We start from the raw sequence: 22,433 nt of genomic DNA on the forward strand, positions 1-22,433 counted from the left end.
AGCCCGAGTCCCCCGCTAGGTAGAGGCCACTCAGCGGCGAGACGATACCATCTGTGACTAATAAATAGGGGGACTTAACCACCCCCAGGGGTGCCCTATTCCGCACCGGCCACCTATTGCATCTCTTGCTCGAACCACGGGCACGAACCCCAGACATGGTGGTGGGACGACGGCTCCCGGCACCGAGGAAGGCACGCGATGCGGACGAGAGAAGGGTGCACTTGGTACGGCCCACGCCGCGCCCCGCGCTTCCGGAAGTGAGGTGTCTCACCCTCGAAGTTCCGGCTCGCAGGGGGTGGAGGAGTGTTGTTAACCGGGACGCCTCCGCAGTCGCGGGGTTTGAGCGGGCTCGCGGCGGTGGGCTCCTGGTGAGTGCGCCGGGGCCGGGCCGGGGTGTGGTTGGAGTCGGGACCTGGACCTTCCCCGGAGGTCTCCGGGGTCGGGCGCCCCTCAGCCCGCCGCCCGCTTTCGGTCTGTCAGCCGGCGGCAGACCAGGCGCCCGCGCGGCCGCTCTCGCTGAGGCCGGGCCCGCCTGCGACGCTCGCAGCTTCGGGCGCTTACAGGTGCGCGATCGCGGGGCGACCCGGGTCCCCCCTCCGTCTCGCCGCTGCATCCTGTCGGTCGGCCGTTTCTCAGGTGCCCCGAGTGGACACTGCCCCGAGGGTTGGGGGGCACCAGGGTTCCAGACTGACGGACCCGCCCGCTCCCGCGGGGCGCGTGTCGGAGCTGCCCACCCTGGCCGAGCTGTCACCGGCCCGGCTGCGCCCCCAGCGCCTTGGCTTCTCCCAGCCCCGGCCGCCCGTTCCGGCCGCTGGAGATCCATGCCTTCTGCACCCCTCCGTGTCATCTTCACTTGAGAGTCAGTGGGAGCAGTTCGCCCCGCTCCACGTTGGTGCTGTCCTCCTTCCTCCCTAGGGGCGGCGGCTTGGCAGGCAGACAGAGCCCTAGATTTGAAACAAGACTGACCGAGGCTCCAGGCTGGCGTCAGTGGGATCAACTAACCACTTTGAGCCTCAGTTTTCTGTTTGTAAAATGGGGGGAATACATGCTATTCTTGATGTGATGATTGTAAGGGCGGAATGAGTTTTTATTTTCTCTCTGTTTACTGACGGGGCGTCCCAGGCACTGGCTAGACTGCACCGTATGGGCATCACACACGTTCTTCTTTCCTTTCCGCCTGCAGGTGTCCAGGCCAGGGCAATGTTCCGCACCGCAGTGATGATGGCGGCCAGCCTGGCGCTGACCGGAGCAGTGGTGGCTCATGCCTACTACCTCAAGCACCAGTTCTACCCCACGGTGGTGTACTTGACCAAGTCCAGCCCCAGCATGGCAGTGAGTTGAGGGCTCAGGGAGGGAGGAACTCCTGGGAGGGGAGGAGGAGGTTGCTTGAGACAGAGGCGGGGCTAGAGGTAAGAGAGAAGTGAAGTAGCCACCAGCTGCCTAACTTTGAATAAGTTGTGATGGGGATGTGGGGTGTTTCTGAATGATGAGTGTCAGGCTGAGCAAAGCCAAAACTGACCTCAAACCATTGCCTCTTTCTGCTCCTAGGTCCTGTACATCCAGGCCTTCGTTCTTGTCTTCCTTTTGGGCAAGGTGATGGGCAAGGTGTTCTTCGGACAGCTGAGGGCAGCAGAGATGGAGGTAAGATGGTTGTGGCCCCAAAGGTGAGGGCCAGGGAGCTGGGCAAGAAGAGTCTGAGTTCTACATCATGCCCTGCCCAACCCCCAGCACCTTCTGGAACGTTCCTGGTATGCGGTCACGGAGACTTGTCTGGCCTTCACTGTCTTTCGGGATGACTTCAGCCCCCGCTTTGTTGCGCTCTTCACTCTCCTTCTCTTCCTCAAGTGTTTTCACTGGCTGGCTGAGGACCGTGTGGATTTTGTGAGTAGGGTCAGGGGTTCTCTGGAGCAGACAGAAGCCAGAGAGTGGCCGGTGGGCAGGCTTGTGGACTGAGGGGGGCTGGGTTGGGGGTATGGGGTGAGTCCCAGCCTTCCTGACAGGACCCCTCTCTGCTCTGCCTCAGATGGAACGCAGCCCCAATATCTCCTGGCTCTTTCACTGCCGCATTGTCTGTGAGTGAGACCCACGCGAGGGGCGAGGGGGGAAGAGGCGCCAGGACCTGTACTGTAGAGCACAGGCTGCCCAGCTGTACAGGAAAGATAATTTAGGAAATTAATTTGCATCATCTCTGCCCTGTTCCACTCCAGAGCTTCTCAGCTGCCTGGCCCCTTAGCTCTTTGCCTCCTCACCTGGAGCTTGGGCTGCCCCAGGGCCCCTCTAGGCAGAACTGGAGTTCCCAGGGGGCCAGGTTCAGTGGTATGTGCCCACCTGACTAGAGGCTGGGACCATCCATTATGGGCTTGAGGGTGGGAGCTGTCTTAGAGCATGAGATGGCTGCCAGGCCCTGGGCTGACCCCTCCAACCCCCCATGTGGGGGTCCCCACAGCCCTTATGTTCCTCCTGGGTATCCTGGACTTCCTCTTCGTCAGCCATGCCTATCACAGCATCCTGACCCGTGGGGCCTCTGTGCAGCTGGTGTTTGGCTTTGAGGTAAACTGGCTCGGGAAGTTGGGAGGACAAGCCTGAGGTGGCACTGCATGTGCCTCGAATGACCCAACAAACTTCACTGAGCACCTGCTCTGTGGCCAGCCCCATGCGGGCCACCAAGGAGCAGCCTCCAGTCAGTCCCAGCTCCCGGGAGAGTGGGGAAGGCACAGAAAGAGGCGCGTGTGGAGGAGGACCCTGACCTGGTGCTCAGGGAAGGCTTCCGGAAGCTGATGCCAGAAGAGCTGGCTGTTGATGGACAAAGGAGTTAGCTTGATGGACAGCTGGGGAGGTGTGTCCCTGGCAGAGGAAGAATGTGCTCATTGACAACAGCTCCCTTTGTTGAATGTTTATTGCGTGCCAGGCCCTGTGCTGAGCACTTGACCTGCATCTCTTTTAATTAGCAAAGTAACATTGTTATAAAGGAACAGCTAATTCTGTCATTTTACAGACAAGCAGACTGTAGTTCAGAGAGGTCTATGGATTGCCAAAAGCCAGACCAGCTAGTGAGTGGAGGGGCTGGGCAGACCCCGGCTGTGTCCAAGCCTGCGCTTGTACTATTGGACCTGCTGTGCAGAGGCCTGGGACAGCAGTGTGGCTGGAGCAAGCAGGGGCTGCATGCTTATGCCCCCCCCCCTCCTCCCTCCAGTACGCCATCCTGATGACTATGGTGCTCACCATCTTCATCAAATACGTGCTGCACTCCGTGGACCTTCAGAGCGAAAACCCCTGGGACAATAAGGCCGTGTACATGCTCTACACAGAGCTGTTTACAGGTGACAGGAGCCGGGGCCTCCCCTGACCTGGACTAGTATCCCCAGCTCTGCCTCCCAGGCCCTGTGACCTGCTGCTCTCTGTACACCTTCCTCCGCAGGCTTCATCAAGGTTCTGCTCTATCTGGCCTTCATGACCATCATGATCAAGGTGCATACCTTCCCTCTGTTTGCCATCCGGCCTATGTACCTGGCCATGAGGTGAGCCCAGCTGAGCCGGGCCCTGCCATACCCCTAACCCCTATTTGATCCCTCCCCTTCCTCTCCCAACTTTCACTGAAACTGTCCTTTCAGGCAATTCAAGAAAGCTGTGACAGACGCCATCATGTCTCGCCGAGCTATCCGCAACATGAACACACTGTAAGTGGGCCTGGCCTCGGTGCTCTCCTAAGCTCTGCCCCGGCTCTGCCCCGGCTCTGGTCTTGACATGTCCTTGGCCTGTTCTAACCAGGTACCCAGATGCCACCCCAGAGGAACTCCAGGCAATGGACAATGTATGCATCATCTGTCGAGAAGAGATGGTGACTGGTGCCAAGAAACTGCCCTGCAACCACATTTTCCATACCAGGTGGGAGGACCCTGGGGAGTCTGCGCATCAGGGGGCAGGCTCTGGGGGCAGGTCCCTAGGGACCTGCTAATCATTGCCCGGTGCTCACTCCCAGCTGCCTGCGCTCCTGGTTCCAGCGGCAGCAGACCTGCCCTACTTGCCGTATGGATGTCCTTCGTGCATCGCTGCCAACCCAGTCACCACCACCCCCTGAACCTGCGGATCAGGGACCACCACCTGCCCCCCATCCCCCACCACTCCTGCCCCAGCCCCCCAACTGTGAGTGACCCCTCGTTTGGCCATCTGACACTGTCTAGTACTTGCCTTGGGCTGGGTATGGGAAATCAGAGTCCCTGCCCACTAGCTCAGTCTGGTGTGGTGATGGGGAGGTCATGGGAGGAGACATAGATGGTTGCTGTCATGTGTAGTCAGTGCTGAGCTCAGAGAGGACCTGTGGGAGCAGAGGACATAGCTCCCAACAAGCAGCCCCTTGCCTGTGATTGGGACTTTTTCTCATTACCTCCTGTCCTCTGCAGTCCCCCAGGGCCTCCTGCCTCCCTTTCCACCAGGCATGTTCCCGCTGTGGCCCCCCATGGGCCCCTTTCCACCCGTCCCACCTCCCCCCAGCTCGGGAGAGGCTGCGGCCCCTCCGTCCACCAGCGCAGGTGAGCCTTTGGGTACTGCGACAACCGGGGGGCGGGAGTAGTAGAAGCAGAGGCCCCTCAACACTCACCGACTTCCTGTTCTTGCTCTTTAGCAGCCCTTTCTCGGCCCAGTGGAGCAGCCACAACCACAGCTGCTTCTGCTGCCTCTGTCCCGGCACCTGGCTCTGCCCCCACCTCCGAGGCTGCTCCCACCCCGGGCTTCCCCTTCCCCCCTCCCTGGATGGGTATGCCGCTGCCGCCACCCTTTGGTAAACAGGGACTCTCGGGGTGGTTCTGGTGGGTGAGGGGTGTCAGGCCCAGGCAACCCAGGCTGAGCCTCTCCCTCCCTCCAGCCTTCCCCCCAATGCCTGTGCCCCCTGCCGGCTTTGCTGGGCTGACCCCAGAGGAGCTGCGGGCTCTGGAAGGCCACGAGCGGCAGCACCTGGAGGCTCGGCTGCAGAGCCTGCGCAACATCCACACGCTGCTAGATGCTGCCATGCTGCAGATCAACCAGTACCTCACTGTTCTCGCCTCCTTGGGGTACGTCTGCACAGGGAGCCGGGGGGGGGGGGGGGGGCGGGCAGCAGAGGCACGGAGCTGCCAGAAGGCTCCCAGGAGTGGTTCTTGCCCTTTTTCTCGTGCCATCCTGAGATACCTGTTGATTCGGGCCACCTGTCTGTAGGCACTCTTGGTGCCTTGTTATCCTCCACTGCAGAAGGCCTGTCTGGATCTCAGGACAGTAGAAGTGTGGATTATTAGAGAGCCGAGTTTGCATCTTGTTACTTTATCTTTTCCTCAAGTCAAATTCCTTATAATTCTCAGTGTTTTAGTTCATCCCCTGCACCCTCCTGACATACGGTGACACTGGGACTGGGAATCAGTGTCCCTGACCTGAGACGGCAAATAAAGTTAGTCACTTGGAGGCAGCCTGGCTCGAGTTCAAGTCCTGGTGCCAACACTCAGGTGCTTTGTGGCCACCATTACCGTATTTGAATGGAAGAGGATCTCATTCCTGTTCACAGGTCCTATGTACAAAGTGCCTGGCACCCAACAATGACAGCACAGGTGTGGAGGGGAGCCGAGACCCGAGTGCTCTGTTGTATTCAGTGGGATGTCTTAGTTGGTACCTTATAAGGTACCCAGGGTGGAGACTCTGCATGTAAGTGAACAGGCCTGCAGTCCCTGCCTGCAAGTGGCTTCCATTACTCTGTGAGGTAGTCACAAGAATTCCTGCATGCGTTCACTTGTGTCTGGTGGTCACTGAGCTGCAGAGGCACGTCAGTGCTGTACTCTATTTTATATTTTTTTTATTGATTTCAGAGAGGAAGAGGGAGAGATAGAAACAGCAATGATAAGAGAGAACCATTGATCGGCTGCCTCCTGCATGCCCCCCACTGGGGATTGAGCCCATGACCGAGGCATGCGCCCTTGACCAGAATCGAACCCGGGACCCTTCAGTCCGCAGGCCGACCCTCTATCCACTGAGCCAAACCGGCTAGGGCAGTGCTGGACTCTGTTTTGCAAGGCTTGCCAAGGACAGGAGAATCTGCCCAGTCATACCAAGATGCCAAAGCTGGGCTTACCTCTTGTCCCTTCTCTTCCTAGGCCCCCCCGGCCTGCCACCTCAGTCAACCCCACTGAGGAGGCTGCCCCTACAGTTGCTGCTGCTGCCTCCTCCACCAGCATCCCCAGCTCTGAAGCCACCACCCCATCCCCAGGAGCTTCCCCACCCGCCCCAGAACCTGAAAAGCCTCCAGGTAGTTGTGGTCAGCCTACAGGGGCGCAGGGTAAGGGATTTCTCTGTGTTGCACTTCTGACCTCTCTGTCCCCAGCTCCTGAGTCAGTGGGCACCGAGGAGCTGCCTGAGGATGGGGAGCCCGATGCAGCAGAGCTCCGCCGCCGCCGCCTGCAGAAGTTGGAGTCCCCCGTTGCCCATTGACACTGCTCCAGGCCTGGCCCCTGCTCCCTCTCGAGCAGCCCTTGCTGGAACATGTCCTGCCACCAAGTGCCAGCTCCTCTCTGTACCAGGGAGCAGTAACCCCCACATCTGAGACAAAGGAGGTGGCATCCCCTAGGCCAAGTGGAAAGAGGCCTAAGGCCCCAGTTGACTCCAGCCCTTACAGTCCTTGGGCAGCCAAGGGGATCCTGAGTCAGTTCCAGCCTTCTCCAGCCCTGCAGCCCTGTGTTCTGCTGGGGCCTTGAAGGCAGAACAGCACAGCCTCTGAGAAGCCCTCTGAGCCCCACTTGCGTGTGTGGAGTCACACTGCAGTGCCGAACAGTATTAGCTCCCATTCCTAAGTGAGGACTCACGGGTCTGGGGGCAGGCCAGGAACTTGCTCCCTGGCCCACCAAGACTGGTACCGGTGTCCATTTTTTACCCTAAACTCCCTGGAAGCCCTTCCTGGTGGTGGCTGTGTCCCTTATGCCCTGTGACATTTCCATGTCTTACTGGCAACCACACAACTCAGGGAAAGGAGTGCCTGGGGGCAGAGAAGCAGGAGGGCAGCACCGAGGGACACTGCCTACAAGGCCCCTCTCCCTGTAGCTTGTCTAAAGCGAGACTGTCCCTGCTCTGACCCAGCAGCCACTGCCCAGCCTCACTCCAGGCTGAGGGCTTGTGTCTGCTCCGGAACCACTGCAAGCCCCAGAATCTTCGGAAGGCCACTTCTCAACTTACAGAACTTGTCTGAAGTTTAAAGAATTGGAGTGACTTCCTTGTATTTTCTTGGGCTTAAAATTTGTCTTTGGATTTGAATGCTTGACCCCAGGGAAGAGGAGCAGGAGTGCCAGGCTCCTGGTCTTTCCAGTTCAGAAAAGGCTCTGGGCAGGCAGGGAACGGGAGCCACGGCCTGCCTGTCCCTGTCTTTTCCCCCTTGGTTTTGTGTTAAGTGAGTTGCTGGAGAGTTTCAGATGATTATTTAATTTGTAAATATTGTACAAATTTTAATAGCTTGAATTGTATATACAGCCAAATAAAAGCTTGCATTAACAATTGGTAGATACGGTGTCAAAGCATCAGTGAGCTGGGCTCCATTTTCTTGCTCAGGCTGTAGACTTGAGAGTGGCCTGGACTCTTTCAGGGATGAGGGTTTATTTATACAACCCAGCACTGTCCTTGGCGCATTGTTATTAAACTATTAGGAAGATATACCCACATTACATCAGAAAAAACAGCTCCAAAAAGGTTAAGTGCCCTGCCTCAGCCCAGAGGGAGCTAGGCTCTGAACCCTGACTTAGCCAGTCTGATACTGGGGTGGGGGTGGGTTTTCGGCCCTCATTACAGGACAAGTGTGAAGGTTCACTGGATGGCGATGGCAGGGGCAAAAGGACAGCATCTTCATGCCTGCAAACCCCCTGTCCAGCCTTGATACCAGGTCATCAAGCTGGGAAGCATGCCATGTGCTGGGCTGCTAAGAGCTCCCAAGCACCCCCTTGTGGGCAAATCGGCTACAGCGAATCTAATTACTGCAGCTGGAAACCCAATCAGCCTAACTCTGGTCTGGAATAGAGCAGAGGTGAGTGCGCCTTCTGCCTCACCATGGGTAGGAAAGATGAGCTCGGGCTGACAAGGGCACGCTGTGCCCCATGCCCAGCACTGCACATGTAACTGAAGGCTTCCGGAACCCATGTCAGTCATCGGTGTTCTCCGTAGCCTCCACAAGCCAGGTCTGGCTAGAGGAAGAGCTTGGGAATGTTCGCAGCAGTAAGTCTAAGGACCAAGGAAGGAAGGTTCCCAACGGTTCTGTCTGTGCTACCCTCCCCTAAACACCAGAGGGGCAGCCAACAACCTCCAGAATTTGAATAACTGACCCAAGGAGCTCCAATGAAGAAAAAGCAAGAATAGACCAAAATCAGGGGCAGGGGGGACAGCAACTAATGCCCCCCACTAGCTCAGCTGTTTCTAGTGGGTCTCCAATGTTAAGATAGCCCTCCCTCAGTGCTGGCATCTGAGCAGATGGTCCTGTTTCCCCCTTTATGCAAGCAAGGTCTGCTCCAAGGCCCTTTAGCCCTCACTCTACTTTGCCCAAGCCCTCACCCTAGTCTGTACCCCAATCCTAGTTGCTTCAACACCGCCTCCTTCCTGAGGTCCCCTGGACTCCAGTCTGTGGGGGATGCTGTCATGCAGGCTGCTCAGCTAGGCCTCAGAAGCCCTTCTCTAAGAGCCAGGTTTTTAGTTGCTGGTCAAAGTAGCCCTTGATCCGCAGGGTACCTGTCACCTCATTGACCTGGGTGATAGGTGTCTTCCCCAGCAGTGGGCTCAGAAAGTCTTCCACATCCTTCTGCAGGGCCTGGGGGAAGAGGACAAATCAGGCCTGGTCAGGAGACCCGTCACCTCTAGAGGATTCCCATCCCTTCAGCCCGAAAAGACCACCATCAGACCCTGACCCACCCACACACTTACCCAAATGTCTCCCTCCACCTTCCGGATCACAGTCATCTGACGGTTGCCATGTGTGATGTCTGTATAGACAGGGAGGTTGTGCATCCGAGAGCGCCGCACAAAGTAAGGCAGGTTGGGTGGAGGGTCTGGGACAGGGAGGGATGGTGATAAGCCCAATCTTCCCAGGCTTCATCCCACCTCAGCCAAGGCCTTTCTCCTCACAGTCTGCAGAAGTCTACGGCAAAGCCAGCTCCAGACTCCAATCAGGAGACCTGCTCTTTCCCTAAGTTGAGAGCCAGGGCACTAGTAGCCCAAGACCCAGACAGGTGCCTCAAGAAGATGCTCAAGCCGAAACCGGTTTGGCTCAGTGGATAGAGCGTCAGCCTGCGGACTGAAAGGTCCCAGGTTCGATTCCGGTCAAGGGCATGTACCTTGGTTGCGGGCACATCCCCAGTAGGGGGTGTGCAGGAGGCAGCTGATCGATGTTTCTCTCTCATGGATGTTTCTAACTCTCTATCTCTCTCCCTTCCTCTCTGTTAAAAAAATCAATAAAATATATTTTTTAAAAAAAAGAAGAAGAAGAAGATGCTCAAAAAGAAATTAAGTGAGGGCCAAGCCTCCCTGGATATTCGGGTCCCCCTGTGGGACCAATTCTTGCTCTTCTCCTCTGGGTCAGGGAGACTAGAATGAATCTCTGCACAAAGGCATGGAGATTTACAAGTACTGAACACCCACCACATGCTGGGCTAGCACTAAGTACTTTATGGGGCCAAGCAGATTATCTCCATTTTACTGAGACTGAGGTTGGGAGAAGCTGAGTTCTCAATTATGGTACATGGACTACTGGGGGTGGGGATGGGGAGAGAAGGAGTCCAAGCCCTTGGGTCTTCTCTCTATGCTTCTTTTCCTGCATGGGGAGACCTTATCCCAGTAGTGTGGATGGATGGTTACTTGTAAAACAGGGCTCCATTCCTGAGCCCTTCCTTGAACATGAAACAGGTACTGATCCTGTGAGATGTCAAAACAAGTCCTGAAACCATTGAGTTCAGTGTCAGCTGGGGCAGGCCACCCACCAAGGAGGGGTACTTCCCTGTAGCCTTCAAGCCATGCCCATTATCTAGCTCACCTCTGGGGGGCTGCCAGCCACTAGGAGTAGGATAATGTTCATGCTTCGGGGGCTCTGGAACGCGGGTGGGGGGTAATAGGCGTTCCACAAACTGGTATTCATCCTCAGACTCCACGAAGCTGGGATAATTGGGAGGCCCTTGGGTCTGGCTCTGAGGCAAAAACAAAAATCAACCATCAGCGTACTCACCACGCACCCAACACAACAGAACTTTAGTAAGTAGTGAAAGGAAACATTACAGGTGGAGAGAATGGTATAAATAAATGGCTGGAGATAGAAAAGCACCAGACTTCAGTTTGTCAGGGTGCAGGTGGGACTGGAAAAGAAATTCAAGCATTCTGAAGGTCTGCCTCTCCTACCTCTCAGTCCCTCCTGGGACTCAAATAACAAGACAATTAACTGGAAATCTGAGCAATATGGCATAATTCAGTATCGAAAGTTTCTTTTAAATATTCCACTGAAATATTCTAGTTCTGGGTTAGGCACTTTCAACAACCCTGATCGTTTTTCCACTCACACTCATCCCACGTGATCCTCCTTTACCTGGAAGGTTTCAGCCTCATACGCACACGGCCAGGCATCATACTAAGTGCTCTACAGGTATTGTTTTCATTTAATTCTTATAATGCGGCGTATTTTATCACACCCATTTTTAATCCAAGGAAGATCAAGACATTCAGCAATCTACCCTAAAGTCACACTCCAAATTCTGTCCTCCCATCCTGCAGCTTTAAGATCCTTTTTGGACACTTATCCCGACAGATACCACGGAGTCCTGATAGGCGCCGGCGTGACAATGAGAACAGGGAGGCAGGATGAAGTGGCCTGTATGTCATGAGCTCGAAGTTCCCAGCAGTGTCGCCAATGACCGGGTCGATCTGTGGACCCGTCGGTTTCCCCTTCAAAAAGTTAGGCAGCGAGAATCGTGTGTAGCCCCTCCCAGTGCTGACTCAGCGAGCTTGTCCTCCAATCAGGTTCTAACCCCCACACCCCGAAGCGCGCACCAGGTCCTGTCACCTCCCTTCTCAATCTTGTATCTCAGCTACAGAAAAGGTCTCCCGGATCGGATGGGAAAACTAAGGCCCAAACGGGAATGCGATTTTCAGGGCTAAAAGGAATAACTGTGAGCCTCGCACCCAGCCCTCTGCCCGCCTCTCCATGCTCAGTACTCTCACCAGCCGCCGTAGCGCGCAGCCCGGCTGGACGCCGATCCTCCAGCGCCGCAGCAAGGCCGGGAACACGGCCGCAGCCATCTTGAACGCCCCCAACTTTAGCTTTCTGCGCGCGCAACCCGCCTAGTCCCGCCCCGCGAGACCGGACGAACGCCTACGCGCAGCGCCAGGGGGCGGAGTCACGATGCCGTGGGCGCTACAAATAGCCGAGGTTATGGTCGGCGCGCAGCAGTGACGTTAGACGCAGCAAGCGCTTAGGACGTGTACGCTGCTCTTCCTTCCTCTTTCTCGACTCCATCTTCGCGGTAGCGGCACAGGCCGCAGTTCAGGTAGAGTTGGGGGCTCGGCTGAATCCGGAGGGCTTCGTAGCAGCTGGGCTGCGAGGGCAGAGGGCGCGGGAAAAAGAGAGGGAGAGGGGTTGCCGTGCGGGCCGGGTTCTTGTCCCCACCCGACCTCCCTGGCAGGCCGGCCGGCCCGGTCTTACCCACGTGAGCCCTGCGATCGCACCCGGCCCGCCACCGACGCCCTCTCTCCCAGAGTATTTCTTCTCTTACAAGCATTCCTTTTCCTCAGTCGCCGCCATGCAGCTTTTTGTCCGCGCCCAGGAGCTACACACCCTCGAGGTGACCGGCGGGGAGACTGTCTCCCAGATCAAGGTAAGGCTGCTGTGCACCTCGGGCACCGTACTCTTGTGCTCTCGAACCTCGCTCCCCGCGGGAACGCTAACGAGCCTCATTTTTGCGTGTAGGCTCATGTCGCCTCGCTGGAGGGCATCGCTCCAGAAGATCAAGTCGTGCTCCTGGCAGGCACACCCCTGGAGGATGAGGCTACCCTGGGCCAGTGTGGGGTGGAGGCTCTGACCACGCTGGAAGTAGCCGCCCGCATGCTTGGAGGTGAGTTGGGGAGGACTGTCCTTAGAACTGCCTGTAAGCACATAATGAGTGGAGATCAGTGTCCTTAATCCAGGGTGGTCCTTCCGGTTTACCTCAGAATTAACTCTTTTTGTTTGTTTTGTTATCCTCACCCGAGGATATTTTTTCCATTGGTTTTCAGGAGAGAGGGAGGGAGGTGGGGAGGGGGAGAAAGAGAGAAACATTGATGTGAGAAAGACACATGGATTGGTTGCCTCCCACATCCGCAGTATGGAATCTGCAACCCAGGTACGTGCTCTTGACCAGGAATTGAACCAGTAACCCTTTTGTGTGCGGGCTTGGCGCTCTAACCACTGAGCACGCCAGCCAGGGCAGAATTAACTCTTTTTAAAAATTTTTATTGTTGTTGCCCTAGCTGATTTGGCTTAGTGGATAGAGCGTCGGCCTGCAGACTGAAGGGTCCCGGGTTTGATTCCAGTAAAGGGCACATGCCTGGGTTGTGGGCTCGATTCAGAAGGCAGCCAATCAATAATTCTCTCTCATCATTGATGTTTCTATCTCTCTCCCTCTTCCTTCCTCTCTGAAATCAATAAAAATCTATTTTTTAAAAATTACTGTTGAAAGTATTACACATATCTCCGCCCCCCCCCCCATTGACCTCTCCCTGCCTGCTCCCCTCCCCCCCAGCACATGTCCCCACCTCCTTATTCTCTGTCCTTTGGCAAAATTAACTCTTGAGAGGTCCCTGGAAGACTGAACTAGAGTGTAGTTGTATTTCAGTCACTTATTAGATCCTTGCCTATTTCCCAGTTTCCTCATTAAAATTAGGAGGTTAGACCAGACCCCCTTCCGTTCTTATTTAAAGTCCAGGGGCTAGAAAATCCTGAAGTGAAACCTGGAACATGCTAGACTAACATTCCTGGTCAGATGTCAAATCTCTGCAGTTTTGTTCTCATTTCCTGTTGAGCCCAGCTCACCTTTAAAGGCTCGAGTTGAGGGGGAGAATTCTGCTGGGTGGGGCCTTGCTCTCCTAAGCGCTTGCTGTCCTTTCCCTCCACAGGTAAAGTCCATGGCTCTCTGGCCCGTGCTGGGAAAGTCAGAGGTCAGACCCCCAAGGTAAGTGAGGGTATTGCTGGTGTCCTTGGACTTCGTTTTTCACTGTCACAGCTAAGCTAAGACCCTTGGCTTTTGGCCAGTCTTCTCCCTCCCTGGAAATGAGCCGGAGGGAAGAGGTGGAAGATGTCCACCGGGGTCTGACCAGCCTTCCCCTCTCCCAGGTGGCCAAACAGGAGAAGAAGAAGAAGAAGACTGGTCGGGCCAAGCGACGGATGCAGTACAACCGGCGTTTTGTCAACGTTGTGCCCACCTTTGGCAAGAAGAAGGGCCCCAATGCCAACTCCTAAAGCCCTCTGTAACCTGGTTTCCTCCAATAAAGCCACTTAGCCAGTCACCTCGTTTCATGTTAATTTGCAGGGCCTCGGGGTGAGAGAAGGCTTCTAGGGCTGGTGGTATGTCCACTAGAACAGTGAGGTCTCGTTTTGGTGTCTTGGTATTGCCAAGTGAGGCAGAGGCCCTTGATGGGCAGAGGTGAGAGGGAGGTGGTAAACTACAAGAAAAGGCTTCCCGGGAAAACAGGTGCCAGTCCTTCAAATGTAGAGTTAGGGCAATTTCTGATCTCAAATAACTTGGTAATTCCCCCAAATCCTTTCTTTTTGTTTGTTTGTTTGTTTGTTTTGTTCTTACTCTTTTTTGTTGTTGTTCTTATTCTTTTAAACAAGATAGGAGTCCTGGGTGTTTTATAGAGGCAGCAATGGAAGGGAGGAATTCTGGGAGAAAAAAACGTCAGGGAATGCCAATCTGGCCTTTTCCTGAACTTGGACCAGCTGTGGCCTTAGTGGGGCTCAGTGCAGAAATTCAGTTTGCCCAGCTTTGGAAAGTACCACTGATGATATTGGCGCTGTGGGGACCTTGTTTGTGCCTCTGATTGCATGACTGGTCTTGCTAATCTAATCAGAACTTGGGCTGGTCAGCTGGTTGGTTCACTGTTCCCAAAAGTTGAGTTCTCTGGAACTGATTTAAGGTTCCCTGCTAGCAACACATGCACACCCACACGTTTATTCTAAGGTTTTTGAACCTGCTGCTGCTTAGAATAAAGCCCACAGGGTAAAGAGACCTTGGGCTCTAGACTTAGACTGCCTTGAGTCTCGATCCTTGCTCCATTTATAATTAAAACATCTCTGGCCAGGTAGCTCAGAGTATTGGCCCAATATGCCAAGGTTGCAGGTTTGATCGCTGGTCAGGACACATGGAATCGACCAATAAATGCATAAATGTGTGGAGCAACAAATCAAATGTTTCTCCCTTACTCGCTAAAATCAGTTTAAAAAAGCCTAATTGCCCAGCCTGCATGGTTCAGCGGTTCAATTCCCATTTAGGGCACATGCCAGGGGTATGGACTTGATCCCCAGTATGAGGTGTACAGGAAGCAGCTGATCAATGATTCCCTCATCATTGATGTTTCTATCTCCTCTGAAATTAGTAAAAAAATTTTGATCATTTTTATTTTATTTTATATATATATATTTTATATATATATATAATTATATATATATATGTGTGTGTGTGTATATATATATATATATATATATATATATATATATATATACACAATTGCTTTCAGAGAGAGAGGGAGAGAGAAACCTGCAACCCAGGCATGTTCCCTTGACCAGAATCAAATCTGGGACCTTTCAGTTCGCAGGCCAACGCTCCATCCCCTGAGCCAAACTAGCCAGGGCAAAATACATATATATTTTTAAACTAATTCCTGCCGTTATCTCTGAAGAAGCCAATATTCTCCCCGAGGATATTTTTTGTCCATTGATTTTTAGAGAGTGGAAGAGAGAGAGAGACACATCAATTGCTTGCCTCTCGAACTGCTCCAACCAGGACTGGGGAATGAATCCCAAGCCAGGGTACAATGTACCCTTGACCAAAAATCAAACCGGAGACTGAACTGAGGGCTGGTGGTCTAACCATTGGTCTACACTGGCCGGGGCATCTGCTATCATCTCTTGACAGTTACTGTGAGGATTAAATAAAGGCTGGAAAGTGCTTGGATCAGCACTTGCCACATAGTAAGTACAAATATATTGGCTGTTTGGTCTCTGAAGTTACACCTGGCGCCCTCACTTCTAGGAATTTAGATTCATGTGGAGAAAGTGAGGAAACTAAATTGTTAATAGCCTTAAAGAAAGTAAGTGTAGGGTACTGTAATGAAGGGGTTGGGTAAACCCATACTATCCTAGGAAAGGTCTCTGAAGACCTGAAACAAGGAGCACCAGTGATGGTGGAAATGTAAAAAAATGAACAGACTTGATTGTCTCACTGCTTCACTCTTCAACTCACTTGAAACAGACTTGAAGGTCATCAGACCCATCTAGATCTTGGTAGAGAAATCTATGATTGATATTGAAATAAGTGCAAGGTGTTTTGAAGGCAGGACTGACTGTAGGTGGGATTGGATGTGAGAGGTGAGGGACTAAAGAACCAGACAGAGCTTACTATCTATCGGGAGTGCCATGGACCAACTCCTCATCTACCACAAACTAAGCTCCATTATGATAGGGCCGCATCTCTGCTCAAGGTGGTCCACTTTATAGGTGGATGAACGATAGGTTTGGAGGAGGAAATCGAACAGGAGCTCAGATGTTTGTTAAATGTTGCTTTGTTCTGAAGAGGGAACAGGCCGCCAACACACACCCAGTCTAGGCGAGGTACCCCACCTTGGCCTTTCCACTCTCTCCCCTTTGTCCTCTAGTATAATGGCTGTCCCTACGGCGCAGGGACCCGGCACAATTAACGGCCCAGAGGAGGTGCTTGGCAAAGACCTTCTGCCCCTGCGCGTTGCAGCGCCCAGCAGTCGCGCTGGGGCGGGGACCGCCTTCCCACCTCACCCTGCGCGGGCCGGGCTCCTACCTCACCACCGCCTCCTGCGCCTGCCCGACCGCGACGTGAGGGCGGGGCTTGGATTCCGAGTGCGGGCGGAAGTTGCCGAGAATCTTCGGGAGCTTTCACTAGGCGCTCGGTGGGCCCCACAGAGAGGCGGAAGTAGCCGAGGAGCGCCGGAGGTTGTCGAGCTGCGGCCTCTGCGTTCGCGGGTGGCACGCGGCGCCAGTTGCCATGGAGCCGGCCGGGCCCTGTGGTTTCTGCCCGGCCGCGGAGGCCCAGCCGGCGCGCTACACCTGCCCCCGCTGTAACGTGCCCTACTGCTCGCTGCGCTGCTACCGGGCGCATGGCACCTGCGCCGAAGACTTCTACCGGGACCAGGTGCTGGGAGAGCTCCGCGGCCGCAGCGCCTCTCCCAGCCGCCTGGCCAGCGCCCTCCGCCGGCTGCGTCAGCAACGCGAGACCGAGGACGAGCCGCAGGACGCAGGCCTCAGGCCTGGCCCGGCGCCGGGCGGCCTCTTAGGACTCTGGGAGCGGCTGGCCCCGGCCGAGAAGGCGGCCTTCGAGCAGCTGCTGAACCGCGGCGAGGCCGGGCGGCTGCTGCCCCCGTGGCGGCCGTGGTGGTGGGGTAGCGGGACCGGGCCACGACTTCTGGAGGAGCTGGATGGTACCCCGGGCGGTGAGGCCGCGGAGCTGGAGCCCGACCCTGCGAAGGCGCCGCCAGAACCCGGGAGGGATGCCGCTGCCGCGGAGTCCCCGGCCGCCGAGGAGGCGGTTCTTGGAGACGCCCCGGGGGTCTGCACGCCCGCTGTGCCCACCCGGATCCCCACGCTGGGCAGCCTGAGCCGCGGCAGGGTCTCGCCGCTCGTACGCTTCCAGCTGCCCAACGTGCTGTTCGCCTACGCGCACACGCTCGTCCTGTATCATGGCGGCGACGATGCGCTGCTCTCCGACTTCTGCGCCACGCTGCTCGGCGTTTCGGGAGCCCTGGGTGCCCAGCAGGTCTTTGCCTCTGCCGAAGAGGCCCTGCAGGCCGCAGCGCACGTGCTGGAAGCGGGCGAGCATCCACCCGGGCCCCTCGGCACACGGGGTGCCATGCGCGAGGCCGCCCGCATCCTGCTGGGCGAGGGCCCTGCCAACCAGAAGGGCTACACGCTGGCAGCACTGGGGCACTTGGTGCAGACTCTGGGCCGGGCCCGGAAACAGGCCGAGGCTACTGAAGTGCGAGACCGCCTCTACCGGGCCCGAAAGAAGTGCCAGTTCCTGATGGCTTGGACCAACGAAAATGAGGTGGCCCTCCCGGCCCTGGCTCTGGACTGTGCCAGGGCCCACCGAGCTCACACCGTAGCAGCGGGAGAGGTGGCAGCCCTCACTGGGGAGCTGGAGCGGCTTTGGGGAGGCCCCCTACCACCTGCCCCCAGGACTCTCATTGAGGAACTCCCTGGCTGAAGTGTGGGCTCCTGGTCACCAATAAACCTGTGAATGGTCTGGCCTGCTGGGGGTGCCCATTTCTGAGACACAGCTGTTGTTTCCCCCCCCACACTTCCCCGATTCTTGGGCCCACAAACCTCAGCTTCTCCCTCATCAGGGCTGACCCAGCCAATATTTAAACACCCCTGTCCCAGAAAGGGAGAGAAGTGGTACCAAGGGTTCCAGATGTTTATCCAAGAAGTAAGAGCACCCTCTCCACTCGTTTTTGGGTGCTGCCTTCATTTTCTCCTTGCTCCCAACCACCGCTCTGAGGCTGTCACCCCGCCTGTTGGAGCTCGGCAGGATGGAGTGCAGGCTTTTGAGTCCTAGACGTGCCCAGGCTCCTGCTGCAGGGTGTGCTGGCCGCTGGGTGGGCACGTGCTGCCACCTTGGGTGGGGGGAGCCACCTCAGTAGATGTAGGGCACAATTCGGTAGGGCACACGCCGGCAATATTCCCGCCAGGCCAGGCCGTACTTTTGCAGGCACTGCTGCTCGTCCCGGGCCTCACGGTGCACCAGCAGCGCAGTGAAGTAGAGGAGGTAGAAGTAGGGCAGCAGGTGGGACACCCCTGTGGGGAGGGGGCTCTGTGACCACTCAGCCAGACCCCAGTTCACCAAGGGTTCCACACCTAACAGCTCAGGGCATTAGGGCTCAGTAGTGAAAGGTCCCGGGTCTGCAGCAAGGTGCCGGCAGTGCTGTCTGTCCCAGTCACATCCTGAGTCCATCTCCAGCCCCCTGACGACTCCCTCATATGAGGCGCACCCCTATTCATTCTGCACCCAGACACATGCAGTACCTACCCAAGCTACTCACCACAGGGCAACGACCAGGCCAGAGCCATAACGAGGTCTCCGAGATAGTTGGGATGGCGGACCATACCCCACCACCCAGACACTAACAGCTGCCTCCCCGTGGCTGTAGCGATGGTCTCCAGGCCTGGGGGAAGACAGACAGTGGGATGGGTGACCCCCAGGAAGCCCAGCTGCCCCACCTCACTCATGGCAACCTAGGAACACAGCTCACCGGCCACTCTGGGGTCAGAAGGATTCTTTCGGAAGGTGTTTTTCTGGGAATTGGCTCCACGGAAGATGTAGTAACCAACAGCTGAGGGGAAGCATGCGCAGGCAGTCAGGGGTGAGGGCCACAGGTTCTGCCTGACCCTGATCATCCCCACAGCCTAAACCCAGTCTGCCTGGACCCCAGGGCCCCGCCCCCAGCTTCAGAGAAGAGCGTGAGGCTTAGCACCTACCTAGTGGGTGCTGAATAAACAATAAATGAGACCGGCTGGCGTGGCTCAGTGGTTGAGTGTCAACCTATGAACCAGGAGGTCACAGTTCCATTCCTGGTCAGAGCACATGCCCAGGTTGTGGACTCTATCCCCAGTGTGGGGCGTGCGGGAGGCAGCCAATCAATGATTCTCATCATTGATGTTTCTATCTCTCTCCCTCTCCTTGCCTCTTTGAAATCAATAAAAATATATAAAACATAAGAAAGGGGAGGGAGAAATGCATGCACCCAGCCTGCTGCCCGTTCCTGACTGACCATTGACAAGGCAGATGACTGAGGCCATGGGTAACTCCAGGGGCTGTGGGTGGTACAGCAGGAACTGGGCCTGCAGGCTGTAGGTGAAGGGTACCCAGGCTAGGTCCCCAAAGGCCAGCATGAAGCCAAACCCGTCGTGTGTGATGTCCATGGTGGTGAGTACCGCTTCCTGCAGGGACAGGACCCAGACACACTTGTAGTCCCCACAAGGTCCTCAGGCAGTTTCCCCTGCTTCCCCTGAGCAGTCCAACCTCACCTCGTGCCAGAGGGCATCACCCACATAGAGTAACTGGAAGCCATTGACCAGCCACATGGCCAGGGAGGGACTCCCCCGAAGTTCTGCTTCCTGTACCAGCAGAGCCAGGTTGATGAGGACCTGGGGGTTGGGAGGAGACAGGACAGTCTGTCCCTAGCCCATCTCCACTGAGTGGGCAGCACCTGGGTAGGGCAGTGGCCAGCTTCTCCCCATCTAAGTGTCAGCCACTAACTCTCCAGCTCTTTGTCAGATGAACCCAGCCCCTGTTCCCAGAGAGCCTGCAACGGAGGTGTTCCCAGCTGTTTTCTCTCGCCGTATCCTGTAGTGTTCCCTTTGGGAGAGCAGCATAGGGCGTAGGCGGGTGCTGCAGGCTTGAGAGTTAAAACAAATTTGGCCAAAACCGGTTTGGCTCAGTGGATAGAGCGTCGGCCTGCGGACTGAAGGGTCCCAGGTTTGATTCCGGTCAAGGGCACGTAACTTGGTTGCGGGCACATCCCCGGTGGGGGGTGTTCAGGAGGCAGCTGGTTGATGTTTCTCTTTCATCGATGTTTCTAGCTCTCTATCCCTCTCCCTTCTCTCTGTAAAAAATCAATAAAATATATTTAAAAAAAAAAAATACATCTGGTTTTGAATCAGCTTCCCCACTTGGGCAAGTTGCTTACCCTCTCTAAAGCCCTCCTGTGGGAAATGGAGATAATTACGGAGCTGCCCGAGGACTCAGGGGAGTGATGGGTGACACACAGGAAGTGCTCACAATGGTGGCTAGCAGCCAGCCTGACTGAGCACCCCCATCTGGAGCAGTAGGCTAGGTGCTGTTACCCCTTCAAATCCTCATCATAATCCTAGGAAGAAGCTCTTTATCCCATTCCATACATCAGGACATAGCGTGGCACTTGGCATTCCTCCTGCCTGAGTGAGGGTTCCGGGATGGCCTGGGGGACCTTGGGGAAACCCTGACCACAGTCCAGCACTGAGTATAACCAAGAAACACAGCTGGCATGTCAGTCAAAGACACCAGCGATGGATGGGTTGTAAATGCAGTGCTCAGGTCTAAGCTCTGCACTACTTGGACTAGCAGGCAACATAGGACCGCCCTCCCGTCTCGAAATAGACTTTTGCACTTGACTGCTTCATTTAAAACTGCACCTCGCCCTGCTGGGTGGCTCAGGTGGTTTGGATTTCAATTCCGGGTCAGTGCAGTTTCCATGCCTGTTCGGGGCGCAAATGGGAGGTAATGGATCAATGTTTCTCTCACACATCAGTATTTCTCCCTTCCTCTCTCTAAAAATCAATAGAAACATAGCCTTGGTGAGGATTAAAAAACAATTGCACCTCTTCTTTCCCGCCTTGCTTTTCTCCACGGCACTCAGCATCCTTTGACATGCTATATATACTTATTTTTTTGTCTGTCTTTTCCATGAGAATGTAGGTTCCATGAGGACAGTTTTCCTTTTCTGTAATTTTTTCTTATATCTCAGTACCTAGGACACATATTAGATCCCACAAGTGTTTGTGGGATGAATGAATGATGTCTGGGCTATACTGCACCTGCCCTGCCCAGGAACTGCTCATCCATCCCACCCCTCCTGCTGGCCCAAGTCCCACTTAGCCCTGCCCAGCATGCCCAGCATACCCAGCCGATGAGGCCAGGCCGCAGTTCGCAGAAATATTTGCAGTCAAAGGAACCGATGCGCGGGTTGAGCTCCCGTCCCAAGAAAAAGTCGTAAATGGGATTGCCTGGAGAACGACGGAGAGTGAAATTGCAAGCAAGCACCCCTAGCTGCCTGCATCTGTACCCACTGGGACCCTCTCACCTGAGTTCCCTCCGGGTGCCAGGGCGGAGGCAGGGGCCATTAGAGCCTTCAGATACAGAAGGAGGCTGAAGATGAAGGCGGTGAGGGTGGCCACCGACGCCAAGGGCAGGAGCATTTCCGTGAGCACTCCCAGGGGCAGCCCAGCCGACACCCCCAGGCCCACCGACAGGGCTGTCAGCACCAGAGCCTGGAAGCCTGAACCCCAGCACAGGGTGAGTCCTGGGGACCACGCCCCCCATCTCTGGTCCCCCACCCCACCCCAAACACACAAACACTGCTCAAAGCCAAGAGGTCACAGACCTCGACCCAAGCCATTAGGCTGACACCTTGGCTTTCAGATCACCTCAGCTGCTGCTGAGGTGCAGAGCAGCAGCAAATGCTGTAGGAAAGGGTGGAGGGATGGGGGTGTGCAGGAGAGTGAGACCCCCAAGACCTGGAGCTCCAGCCCACCCGCGCAACTCCCGCTAAAGGGCCCAGCCCAGGCACCGTTAATGGGGTAGCGCAGGCGACTCTTGTCCTTCAGTTCCTGGCCCTCGGCCATCTGCAGGCACAAAGGGCTCTGATTAGGGTTGAGGGTGCCTTTCTCCTCGCTGAGCCCTACCCTCCGCCCCCCTCCCACGCGCGTCCGGAGGCAGGTCCGCACCTTGCGCGCCGGCAGCAGGTAGAGGGCCGCCTGCAGGCCAAGCCAGGTGAGCCACAGCAGCAGCGCCGCCGGGCTCCACAGCGCCTCGGGTGCCGGCAGGTGCGGGGGGAGGCCCAGGAGGCGCGCCGGCCCGGAGCGAGCCGCCAAGAGCAGATGGAACATGGTGGCCGGGAGCAGCAGCATCAGCGCCGCGGCGCCTGGGAGGGGGCCGATCGCGTCACGTGTCCGCTCCCCAACTCTCCCCGACCCCCGTCAGCATCCCCCTCGCCCTGGCCCGCATCCCGTTCCCAGCCTCAGCACCTTTCCCGAACTTCCTTCTTGGTCCCCGCCTCCAGACTCCCTGGAACACCCTCCTCCTGCTCCCCGACTCTGTCCACTCCACAGACCCCGCTCTGCAGCCCCCTCTCCAGACACTCCCTCACACCCCCCTACCCCCGGACACCTCTCAAAGCCTTCCGATTCTACCCCATCCCCGTTCGTAGCTCCCCCCTTCTTTGCTCCATTACCCAGGGGTCCCCCGAATTCCAGCGGGGCCCGGGAGCCCTGAGGGGCCATGGTCTCTGCTCCGCCGGGAGGTGGGGTTCACGAAAATCCGTCAAGGAAACACCCTCCACCCCATCCCCAAGATGGGCTCGGCGACACCAGGAATCCGACCCCCGTGGCCTGCACCTGTCCCGGGCGGAGCTCGGACACAGCGCATGTC

The 22,433-nt window shown here is 56.2% G+C and overlaps 5 protein-coding genes across 9 annotated transcripts; 3 read left to right on the top strand and 2 right to left on the bottom strand.

Annotated features, from left to right (window-relative positions):
• Positions 1-290: 290 nt before the first annotated feature.
• On the top strand, positions 291-7,506 carry SYVN1 (synoviolin 1). 2 transcript variants are annotated; one of them, XM_028135958.2, is made up of 16 exons: positions 291-368; positions 1,184-1,332; positions 1,549-1,641; positions 1,729-1,881; positions 2,024-2,072; positions 2,447-2,550; positions 3,194-3,320; positions 3,419-3,518; positions 3,612-3,677; positions 3,769-3,885; positions 3,980-4,143; positions 4,401-4,529; positions 4,622-4,777; positions 4,862-5,048; positions 6,114-6,265; positions 6,341-7,506. In XM_028135958.2, the coding sequence occupies exons 2-16, from the start codon at positions 1,201-1,203 to the stop codon at positions 6,445-6,447; spliced, it is 1,836 nt and encodes a 611-aa protein (XP_027991759.2). In that variant the 5' UTR covers positions 291-368; positions 1,184-1,200; the 3' UTR covers positions 6,448-7,506. The 2 variants fall into 2 exon arrangements, with proteins under 2 accessions (XP_027991759.2, XP_008157333.2); XM_008159111.2 differs by having other exon boundaries at positions 4,625-4,777.
• Positions 6,429-11,328, bottom strand: MRPL49 (mitochondrial ribosomal protein L49). Of its 3 annotated transcripts, none has more exons than XM_054724596.1 (5): positions 11,191-11,328; positions 10,016-10,166; positions 8,911-8,969; positions 8,735-8,797; positions 6,429-7,642 (listed from the first exon to the last, which is right to left on the bottom strand). In XM_054724596.1, the coding sequence occupies exons 1-5, from the start codon at positions 11,266-11,268 to the stop codon at positions 7,427-7,429; spliced, it is 567 nt and encodes a 188-aa protein (XP_054580571.1). In that variant the 5' UTR covers positions 11,269-11,328; the 3' UTR covers positions 6,429-7,426. The 3 variants fall into 3 exon arrangements, with proteins under 3 accessions (XP_054580571.1, XP_054580570.1, XP_008157330.2); XM_054724595.1 differs by having other exon boundaries at positions 8,911-9,035; XM_008159108.3 differs by having other exon boundaries at positions 7,597-8,797; positions 8,911-9,035.
• A 92-nt stretch (positions 11,329-11,420) lies between these two features.
• On the top strand, positions 11,421-13,509 carry FAU (FAU ubiquitin like and ribosomal protein S30 fusion). The gene is made up of 5 exons (XM_008159107.3): positions 11,421-11,516; positions 11,761-11,843; positions 11,936-12,080; positions 13,120-13,175; positions 13,337-13,509. The coding sequence occupies exons 2-5, from the start codon at positions 11,769-11,771 to the stop codon at positions 13,460-13,462; spliced, it is 402 nt and encodes a 133-aa protein (XP_008157329.1). The 5' UTR covers positions 11,421-11,516; positions 11,761-11,768; the 3' UTR covers positions 13,463-13,509.
• Positions 13,510-16,133: 2,624 nt separating this feature from the next.
• ZNHIT2 (zinc finger HIT-type containing 2) lies at positions 16,134-17,500 on the top strand. The gene has a single exon (XM_008159106.3). It carries the CDS (start codon positions 16,239-16,241, stop codon positions 17,451-17,453), a length of 1,215 nt encoding a protein of 404 aa, XP_008157328.2. The 5' UTR covers positions 16,134-16,238; the 3' UTR covers positions 17,454-17,500.
• A 154-nt stretch (positions 17,501-17,654) lies between these two features.
• Positions 17,655-22,433, bottom strand: TM7SF2 (transmembrane 7 superfamily member 2). 2 transcript variants are annotated; one of them, XM_008159103.3, is made up of 10 exons: positions 22,237-22,433; positions 21,731-21,927; positions 21,574-21,628; positions 21,088-21,282; positions 20,907-21,010; positions 19,274-19,393; positions 19,018-19,186; positions 18,499-18,579; positions 18,289-18,411; positions 17,655-18,043 (listed from the first exon to the last, which is right to left on the bottom strand). In XM_008159103.3, exons 1-10 carry the CDS (start codon positions 22,283-22,285, stop codon positions 17,883-17,885), a joined length of 1,254 nt encoding a protein of 417 aa, XP_008157325.2. In that variant the 5' UTR covers positions 22,286-22,433; the 3' UTR covers positions 17,655-17,882. The 2 variants fall into 2 exon arrangements, with proteins under 2 accessions (XP_008157325.2, XP_054580567.1); XM_054724592.1 differs by lacking the exon at positions 21,088-21,282.

Source organism: Eptesicus fuscus, chromosome 13 (assembly GCF_027574615.1).
Source record: "Eptesicus fuscus isolate TK198812 chromosome 13, DD_ASM_mEF_20220401, whole genome shotgun sequence".
NCBI lineage: Eukaryota > Metazoa > Chordata > Mammalia > Chiroptera > Vespertilionidae > Eptesicus > Eptesicus fuscus.